The 10,496-nt window shown below is 40.7% G+C and overlaps 1 protein-coding gene across 1 annotated transcript; it reads right to left on the bottom strand.

Annotated features, from left to right (window-relative positions):
- Positions 1-6,216: 6,216 nt before the first annotated feature.
- LOC107390450 (uncharacterized) lies at positions 6,217-8,435 on the bottom strand. Its single transcript, XM_015967164.3, has 3 exons — positions 7,977-8,435; positions 7,837-7,870; positions 6,217-6,991 (listed from the first exon to the last, which is right to left on the bottom strand). The coding sequence occupies exons 1-3, from the start codon at positions 8,223-8,225 to the stop codon at positions 6,612-6,614; spliced, it is 663 nt and encodes a 220-aa protein (XP_015822650.1). The 5' UTR covers positions 8,226-8,435; the 3' UTR covers positions 6,217-6,611.
- Positions 8,436-10,496: the final 2,061 nt, after the last annotated feature.

Genomic DNA, 10,496 nt, shown 5'->3' with positions numbered 1-10,496 from the left:
CAGCTGTTTTAATTGCAGATTACACAATGGGGTCGGTGAAAATTGGCTTTATAATTTGATAATTTTATGTTCATATAATAAAGTCAGCTTGGATAGTTTATGCAGACTTATAAACCACAATCAGCCCACATTATATGGTAGCAAGTTTACAGATGTGCAGTAAACCTGAGCGTCTCTCAGTTGGTGTAACTCTGAGCATGTGTGTGTGTGTGTGTGTGTGTGTGTGTGTGTGTGTGTGTCAGTGAAGAGCAGGATGTGGTTGAGTAAGGATGCAGTGTGGAGGGAAGGAGGGAGGAAGGTTGTACAGAGGTGCTAAGCTGCTGACTCAGCTCTTCCCACATTTGACACATGACAGTTACTGAGATGCTTCAAGTGGAAAAAAAAAACACCCAGAAGCACTGAGAAGTGTGTGAAACATGCACGCCAGTCTGGCCAGATGCACGGGATTCTGTCTAGACATGAAATGTAAGTAAGAACGTGGACATTCAAAAGTAGACAAGCACGACAAACAGCAGAGCAGAGGAAACCTCGTCCACAGCAGGTGGAACGGCAGGTAAACAAATTCACTGCTGAAACAGAAATGGAACAACTGACCTCAGGCGCTTTAGAAATAATTTGGGTCATTTCCTGTTGCAAGAGTCTCAGATAAACATCTCTACATGTTGGTGAAGCAAGCGCACCAGGATGCTTTTGCAAACACAAAAAGAAATAACGATGCCTATCTTTATTTGTTCATCACATGCTTAATCTGTCTCGTTTTATGACGCTATCTCAATGTTGCAAGATTGCACGTTCATAAAAGTTTCAATTTCATGCAATTACTCTAAAATTTAAGACGCAGCTAAAAGCCAGAAGAAACAAAATATAGCTCTTACAGTTTTAGAAAGATTTTATCTACGGAGTTTGTGACCTTGACCAAATCAAGCTGTTTACGTGGAGGGCGTCCCCAGTTTGTCAGGATAATGCACGTGTGTAAGTGGTCGCCCATGCGTGCACTCAGGTGTGCATCTGCTCTACTTCTGTCAAATTGCCTCACAGATGTTGGTAGCAGCCGATGTGTGACTTTAGCTTTAGCTAAAAGTCTCTCCACCATGTTTCAGTGGAGCTCTGCAAGCCGCGGGAAGGAATATGATAAACAGCAAAGCTGTTACATCATCTGCAAACAGTTTCACTCTGCAGAGTTTCCCAGAAAGGCAGCAGTGAGCCACTACTGACTGATCAGAAATGAAAATTTTGCAGCAAAATGCAGAAACCGGGACAAGCTTTAATCTCAGTCTCAAATATAACTCTCCGGGTAAGAAATGCAACCCCTCCAAACCAAACAAACAACTGACTTGTCTAAATATGAACAAAGGTGATCCATTGAGAGGGAAGAAAACCAACCTTGCTGCATGATTCTCACAAGAAGCTTTAACCACATGTGACCGCTGTAACCCAACATTTTCTGCAAAACATGCAAATTGCCTAAACTAATTTTAGTTTGCTGGTTCAGAGATTAGATAGAGGTTACCTTTTCTTTCTTACTTTACTGGATTTTTATTTTAAGTTGAAATGTCCGTTTTTTCTGTTAAAAAGGGACATTTATTAAATGTTCCCTGTTCTGTTCCTTTGTGATAAAAGCAAAACTCGTTCTGAAAAACTGGATCGATAACTTTGTTTTCTTTATCCAGCCAAAATTCGGAGTCCTTGTCTTCATTTAAGACCCAAACAAACTGCTTGCACTGGCTTAGCTGTCATACATCCGTTCTCTTGTTGACAGATTTTTGAACTCATCTTTGCTTTACCTGCTTGCCTTTGCCTGTTTCACAATAAGGGTTTTTTTGTGTGTTTTGAAAGGCACCCACAATTAAAAAGCTCTATAATAATAATAATGATAATGATAATAATAATAATTATTATTATTATTTTTATTGTTATTATTTTTTATTGTTATTAGGTACCACCAACAACAGTAACAGTAACAACATTTGAGGTCATTTGATCACACATGACACATATGATACAGTACAAAATTGACCACTAATGTATATTTTAATCCCTAACAGAGTGTGCTAGGTTTTGTCAAAGTCATTGTTTGTAAGGTGGTCGCTCAGTGAAGAGGGGAGAGGTGACAGGTGATATGATGCAACAGGACATGATACATCTTTTGTACGTTTATTCTGTCTCTACAAATGGTCAACGTCACATGGACGTGCAGATTGTGTCTATATTGAGTCTGTCGGTCCAGACAACATCTGTAGGACGTCCAAACTAGGTCTTTGAACAGTGGGGTGTATCTCATCTAACTGTATTACTCGGTTGGCCACGGAGAAGCTCTGAGGAAGACTGCAGTTTTAGTCAAAACATCAGCAAAAACAAGGTAAACATCTCTTTTGCTATGTTAAAAGAAAACAAGTAATGCAGGACGTGTTACGATGCAACGCAGTACAACATGATGCGAGTGTGTGCACTGGGACAGCAGCAACTCAGGAGGTAGAGCCGGTGTCAGTACAGGATCTGCTCGGGTGCAAGATCGGCTCGGGGTCCTTCGACTGCCGATGACGTCAAAGTACGGCAAACCCACTCGGACAAAATACACTACACATCTATACTGTTGGAAAGAATTTAGCAGTTTCGTTATTAAAATAATGTTTCTTAAGACGTAAGTTTGTGTTTATAATAGTATTTGTAAAATAAAACACTATATTTGATTCATGTTGAACTCCTCTTTGAGCACATCCCTTGAAGGATCATAGGTATTAGCAACACCTGTGAAATTGTATTTGCAGGAAAGAAGTGTGTCCCGTTTATTGAAGTATTTGTGTTGAGTTTTTGACGTCTTGTCCATGCGTAGTTCAGTTACGCTCATAGCTGCTAGCCAAAACTCTGGAGTTAAAAGTTTTCTGGCTTTACTAAAATACCTGTCTGTACTTATTTGATTGATGGTAGTTTTACTTTCTATTAGACTCCAAATGTAATCATTTGGCACGTTTCTAATTCATAATTTGTAATAATGTAATCGGCGATATTAGCATTAGCATTCCTATGGGTTTTTCCATGTATATTAGCATTGCGCTAACCACTCGCTGCCAAATTGCAGCCTTTGCCATTAGAAAATCTCCTTTTGTCACATCGCAATTTAATTGCACATGCAGTTAATCGTTCAGCCCTAATATACTTGCAGCTCTATGCTAAAAGTGTATTTTCAAAGAGGTAATGATGGATTTCTTTGTAAAAGTTGTCCATCTTTCCAATAGAAAAAAATTTGCCTGGACCAACGTCACGTGATAACAACGTTACGTGATTACGTAATTCCGTAAGGTTCATGTTCAGCCAATCAACTACTTAGACGTCATCGGCAGTCGACGGACCCGAGCAGATCTTGTACCGACACCGGTTGTCCTGTAATCGGAGGGTTGCTAGATCTATCCCAGCTAGATCTATGAATAATTCACTGTAGTGTAAAGTGCTTTGGAGTTCTCTGACTCAGAAAAATGATAAACAAGTGCAGGTCATTTAACATTTTATCATTTACAATATCTACAACACAGAATGATAAGATTTGATACAATACGTTAAAATATGACACAAAACTGTCTGAAACAATAGGAAATGATATGGTACAATACTATATGGTACGGTGTGATACAATAATAAGTGAAATGACAGTACAATATGATGTTTGAAATGAGATACAACACTGCAAGATAAAATGTGAAACAAACAACACAATCCAAAATGATTCAAACTGATATTTGTCTACGTGAAATGATTGATGTGACATGATCTGATGCTACGTGATACAATAATGCTGTAAGGCACAGGTGATCAAGCCAGGAATTAATTTTGTCAACATATAAAGGAGCATAAACTAGCATTAGTTTCTAACTGGGGTTATAATTATCAATCTCCTGTAACTCTTCATTCTCTGGTGGAAAAGACGATTGCAGAAGCCATAAGTCACAAACGAAGGCTCATCTTTATCAGAGTTCTTACTAGTGAGTGTAACACCATCTCAGAGAAACTGCTTGGAGTCATTTATGAACTAAAGCTATGAAAACAGGCTGACATGTTACAACATTACTCTTCAAATACCTGAGATTCCTGCCATAAGCATGTCTGAGAAATATTATTATGATTGCGCTCCTCACATTCCATACCATGTGAACAAATTAAAGTGGAAATTATTAAGGTTTCATTAAAATCCCTGTGCTGCCCTTTTTCAAAACATCACATTGCTGATTCTCCGTAGTTTGGCTTTTCAGACGAACGTCTTGGAAACATTTCCAAACGGCCTCTTGTGCTCTTAGCTGTCTGGAGAGGCGTAACGGTGTCTACGTTTCATTGACAGCACCTGGCAGGATGCAACAGTGTACGTGTTGTGCCACATGGAAGAGGAGGTAACGAAAGCAAACATGTCGTGGCGTACGTGCAAAAGGGTCCCAGCGGCAATGAAACGTACCTCATAGGTAAGTCCACTTTTGAATGGGCTGCTCTTCAGCAGCTAATCAACGATACCTTGTACCCAGATGGGTGTTTGGTGGGCTCTTCAAGCTGTTGAAGATGTGTTTGTGTGGTTTTCATGAATGCCAAAGGAGGAATTTTGCAGAAAACTGTCTTGTTATGAAATTCAGACTAATCGTCCGGGATTAGAACACCGAAATCACATAAAGCAAGTATTTTTTTGCCATAAAGCACAATTACAAACTTGATTGCACATTTTATGCAATACAAATTTGGCAAGTCTTCTTCCTCTAAACTGCGTTCAGCGCCCGGCTGCTTACTGTCAGTTGGGTGTTTGATTCCGAGCCTGAATCAGTTTGTTTCTACAGTTCTGGGTGTAAATGCAGCTCCCTGCTGCTCCTGTTAACGAAGCTAGAAAGCTGCGAGTGAGTCAGAGTGGTAAAGCTGTGGCAGATGCAGCTCAGCTCTGAGAAAAAGGGTTGAAACTCTGTGAAGAGCCAGGCTTCAGACACACTTGAAATCAGATCACCTGCAACTTTTGTGAAGCTGATGCCGAAGTGGGAAAAAAAAAGTGGCGTCTCTGGTTTGCTTTGTTGTTTAACAGCTGAGAAAAAATGACATGTTAGAAACTTTAAAACAGCTAAATAAAATAATAAACGTCTGCCATTTTTCTGGAAATGACTTTGTTTATGGTCTCTAAATTAATATTAATTAATACTGAAGAGTCTGAAGAGTTTTGTTCTGATTTTGTTTTTTGTCAGAAATTTTAAATTCTGCGTGAACGTCTTCTAGAAAATTCACTGTGTGCTTCAGTGGGTTCATCACACTAAATACACCGCAGTAAAACAGCATCTTACATTCTTGTAATCATAAATACAGTCACACAAAAGCTGGTTAGTAACATGAAATAAAATATATAGATTTATTATAGATGAAATTTTAGTTTTTTGAGCAGTAAAAGGCATTCACCATCAGTGGAAATAATAAAATTCATTTATTATGATTTGTTGGAGAAATTTAAAGCTTTTTAAAAATTGAAATCTCATAGTCTATTATTTTCTTTAACTTGACATCAGAACTTTTCAAAGCACAGGACGTATGCATGTATTTGTTTTCCTACACCACCTGCTTTGGTAAATAAACAGGAAGTGATGTGCATCCAGTTCCCCTTAGACGCCACTACAGCGAGGAACTTTCCCCCTAACCTTTCGGCACTCTCGGATATTCCACTTCATACTTTGCAGACGTCATTTTCACATCTGCAAGTTTTATTTCTTATGTTAAAAAATAAAAAAAATCACCTCTGTGTTCATTAAATCCATTTTAATATGGATTACAGTCAAATACATCCAACGTTTGTCCACAGGACTGACACTTTCATCATAAGCTGAACATTCTCACAGCCTATAAAAAGAAACAAATAAATAAAACATGTCATGATCTGAGCCACTTCGAAAAATTATTTATTATAATATAAATAATTATAATCAATTTTTTTCAGAGTGCCTCAGATCATGACTTTTTTTCTTCCATATCTACTTTTGAAGTTTTTATGATCTTGAAGAGCACCCGAGATACTACAGAAATTATAGATATATCTAGTCCCACTGATGCACTCACTCCCACCTGTTTAAATAAATAAAACATTTGACTCATTCTGACTATCTTTAGATTACAGAATATATATATATATATATATATATATATATATATATATATATATATATATATATATATATATATATATATACACACACACACACATATATATATATATATATATATATATATATATATATATATAAACAGATTAAGAACAACTATAAAGTCTCATCCGCCCCTGAAACATATTGCACATCAGTTCAAACGTAGTGGCATCTACAAGAAAACATCAATATAAATAAAAGCAGATAAATAAATCCATGTCACAGAATAAATAAAATAAAAACATATTTACACGAAGACTTTGGTTGGAGGTCAGCGTTTTGCTCATTTGTGAATTCCACCTTGAAGTTCTTGCTGAGGTTCTTGCATCGCCACTGCAAGAATCCCATTATAGCTCTAAAATGACACCAGAACCTGCATCTTTTCACCCGTTTGGAGTTTTAGTCCGTGGTTGGCGTTTGACCCAAGATCTTCTGGACGGCTGCAGAAAAAGCTGCCTCGTTTTAGTCTATTAGGAACAACCCCAGTCCAGAGTTCTTCAGGTCCAGTTTCCAGTCCTGAAATCCCTTATCTGGCACCCTCATTTGGGTGATCAGTCCTTCGTTTTCCAACGTGCTCACTGTCCAGCACTTCTTGCTCACCGATTTTTTGTGTGAAGGCAGCTCCACATCGCAGGTCAGCTTGTTGCTCACGTTCAGGTGGACAACACTTGTGTTGCAGCGGGAGGTGCACGTGATCTTCACCTCAACGTACATGAAGTAGACCCCCGACTGCTGTGGCTTCAAGGACATCTGATGCGAGTCAAAGACAAACTTGCTTCCTATAGAGGATCCAACTCCATACTTGACATCAGCCCACTCCATGGTGCCATTCTTCAAGGAGCCTGAGGGAGGAGACAAAACGTTTACATTAGAAGATGTAATAAAAGCCCTTGTTTCACTTTTGTAGAAAAATCTGAATCATTTTGATGATTTCAAATTGAATAAAATAGCTTTTAGTGTGTCATACTACAAATGTCATATTATCAAATTACAGATGATACAAAGGGATGAAATAGCTTTTTTCATCAATTTCCCTCTGGGATTAAATTATTTTTGAATTGAATTGAATTGAATTTAAACCAGGGGCGGTTCTAGGCCAAATTTTCCAGGGGGGGCACAGTGGGGCCAGTATTTTTTCATGGGGGCGCAAGAAAAAAAGGGAAAAATTTGTGCAATATTAAAATTCTTTTTTGTCGTCGCCATATGACAAATTTTGTGCTTGTGCACAATTTTGCCAAAAGGAAATTCATTGATGTTAGGAAAATAAACTGTACTGCTTGCCTTCGTCTCTCAGCGTATTTTCCGTTAGTCGTCCTCAAGAATTTCTTTGGGTCCCATTTAAACTATTTTTAATCTTTTATTCAAAAATCCACCAGGTAAACAGTTCTGTCCAAAGAGTGTGCTGCACTCTAAAGGCTCTGTTTGAAATGCTGCAGCACATTAGTTCCCGTCTCCGAGGCAGCGCGGGAAAAAAAAATCTGATCTCTTCAGCACAGGGGCCATAACAGGGGCCAGGGCCGGTTCTATAGGGGCCCAGGCCCCTGTGGGCCCCTGTTTAAAACCGCCAATGATTTAAACTAAGAAAATGTTAATTTTTGCTAAACTTTCTGAAAAAAGTTTCTGAAGTTGAACAAAAATATTCTAATAAAGCCAGTTTTTGTGTTTTTAACTAATAAATAAAACTTACTTTTCATTGCTTCCAGGTAGGCAAACTTCTCCATCTGTTAGAATTAAAAAAGATAGAAAACTGGTTGGAAAATGAGCAGAAAACAGCTGAAACAAAGAGATGATAGATTTCTGATTAGAACAAAAGACAGCTTTGCTTACATTAAATGCAACAGAAGGTTGTTGTGCTCCGCTCATCTTCTCAAATAATTCCGACTCGGAGACGCGCCGAGGGACGTCCAGCTTGGACTGCAGCTTCTTCACAGCCATGACTCCAAACGCAGCCAGCGCTGCCACCAATGCAAACAGAACAATGATGGACGTGATAAGAAACGCGTTCAGGCAGCTCCCACTCCGGCGGCCACTTTTTTGGAGCGACTCCACGTCTGCTGTGTTGTTTTCTTGTCCCATGAATCCGCTGTGAAGGTGTCCGAGCTTCACGAGTTAAGTCCAACAATGACGCTTCAGCGGTAAAAGTCCAATTTATAGTCCGGCGGCCCTCACGCAGCTTAGCGGGGTTCGTGGAGGAGAGTGGAGCAGCTTTTGGCCCCATGATGGCTTTTTATACTTTATGCTACTGCGTGCAGTTTCAGATGGAGCAAAAACGCGGAAGTCATGGGTTTCTCTCTCGCCTCCACACACGCAAGCGCGCGCACACAAACACACACACACTGATAGAGCATCTCTGTGACAGGCGAGAAAACAGATGAGCAGACTTTCCGCGGCCGTCCTCGCTCTTGCGCAAAGTGCGCATCAGAGCAGGAGCGGGTGTGCGGCGGAAAACGAAAGACACACACACACACACACACACACACACACACACACACACACACACACACACACACACACACACACACACACACACAGGTCGACGCAGATAAAAGGAGCCCCCGCCCACTAAATATTGTGTGTGTGTGTGTGTGTGTGTGTGTGTGTGTGTGTGTGTGTGTGTGTGTGTGTGTGTGTGTGTGTGTGTGTGTGTGTGTGTGTGTGTGTGTGTGTGTGTGTGTGTGTGTGTGACAGAGGGATGGAGGGGAGCCGTAGAAAGCTGAAGTTGGAATTTCCTTCATCGTGAGAGCGAGAGAGAGAGAGAGATACAGTCGAAGGCAGTGTGAGGAGAGGAGAGGAAAGAGAGAGTGTTTCCACCGAGCTGACTTTCACTTCACCAAACACTTAAAAAAATCACGCAACTGTACTTGCACATGATCCACATTCCTGATCAGCAGGTGCATCATCATCACTTTTCGTTACCACCATGGTCTTTTGTAAAGAGAAAAGCCAGGATGAGTTCTTCCCATGATTTTAGTTTCTTTTTAAGTCACTTAAAATGTTTTCAAGCTTGCACAATGAGGAAGCTTTGTGCAAATGTATGCAAATGTATTCTTGAGTGACAGGATTTTCTCCCATTTTCACATTTCTGAAAACTATTCCTGACAGTCAGTCCCTGTACTTTTTACTCAGAAACAGATAGAAATACCAGAAATCCTTCTTTCATGTTCCAAAAACGGAATCAGGACACAGCTAAAACACAAAACGTTAACCTAAAGCCTGTGGTTATAACTCTAACCTTGCTTGTTTTATTATCAACCCCATCATGAAGCTGCTACCTTTGCATTAATATTGCTGTATAATAATTAAAATGTAAACCTTGCTTTCTAAGAGAAATTCAAAGAAAGCTGGTGTCATAATCTAGTAAAAATTCTGATTAATTTGATAAATCTACCAGAAAAAAGCAGTGAAACGATGAAATAATCATCACAGAAACAAAAACAAACCTTAAAATGGCGCATGACGTTAAAATACCCATAGGGTGTCTCATATTACATCAAAACAGATTTTTTTTGCATTATCACAGGTTTTGTTTGCATTTGTTCTGCAACCATCACAAGCAGGGCCAGATTACCACTTTGTTGGACCCTGGGCAACAATATTCAAGGGCCCCATCATCACGACCCAAGGATCACCATAATATGGTCACATACAGAATATTTTACTGTAATATGGAGTAAATATACTCAATACTTGAATGCCTGACATCATGTAACCCGCTCAGGGTAACCTTACCCTTTGACCCACCTCGTGTGGACTGACCAATGAGGAGAGGGTCTTAACTTGAGGCCCTGTCTTCATTGGTCAGTCTGCATGAGACTGACTCTCAACCACTCTCAACTGACGTTCAAAGTCATTGGCAGTGCAAAAGCCCGGGTGGACAGTTTGATTAATATAGGGTGTGAGGGGTTGTGCCGTGGTCTGCCTGAGTGTTTGTGGCAACTGGGTCTGGGGGTTTAAGATTTTGGCATCTGCCTGATAGATCTCGGTGGCTGCCTGGTGGGGTCTGGGTCCCTGGGCTCTGCTGGGTCCCCGACGGGGGTGGTCGCCCCTGGGTCCCGGGTCGCTGGGTCCCGGGCTCGGCCGGCTAGGGGGTGGGAGGCTGCGGGCGGGCCTGTGTGCTTGCCGCTGATGTCTCCCGGGACTCTGCCGGCTGCTGGTTGTGGCCCCACGGGGCGATCCTCTGTGCCTCTCGAGGGGGGCGGGGGCCTTTCTGGTTGCAGTCTCCTTGGGGTTCCTGTGTTCTGGGGCAGCGCCTGGATCTCTGAGACTTGGAGCTCCCCCCGTCTCCTGTGCATCTTTCGGGGGCGGATCTGTGGCCCCTCACACTCTCTGTTGGACGCTCCTATAGAG

The sequence above is a fragment of the Nothobranchius furzeri genome, chromosome 4, assembly GCF_043380555.1.
Source record: "Nothobranchius furzeri strain GRZ-AD chromosome 4, NfurGRZ-RIMD1, whole genome shotgun sequence".
Lineage (NCBI taxonomy): Eukaryota > Metazoa > Chordata > Actinopteri > Cyprinodontiformes > Nothobranchiidae > Nothobranchius > Nothobranchius furzeri.
The sequence above is the reverse complement of the archived record's forward strand: the minus strand, read 5'-3'. Positions and strand labels throughout refer to the sequence as shown.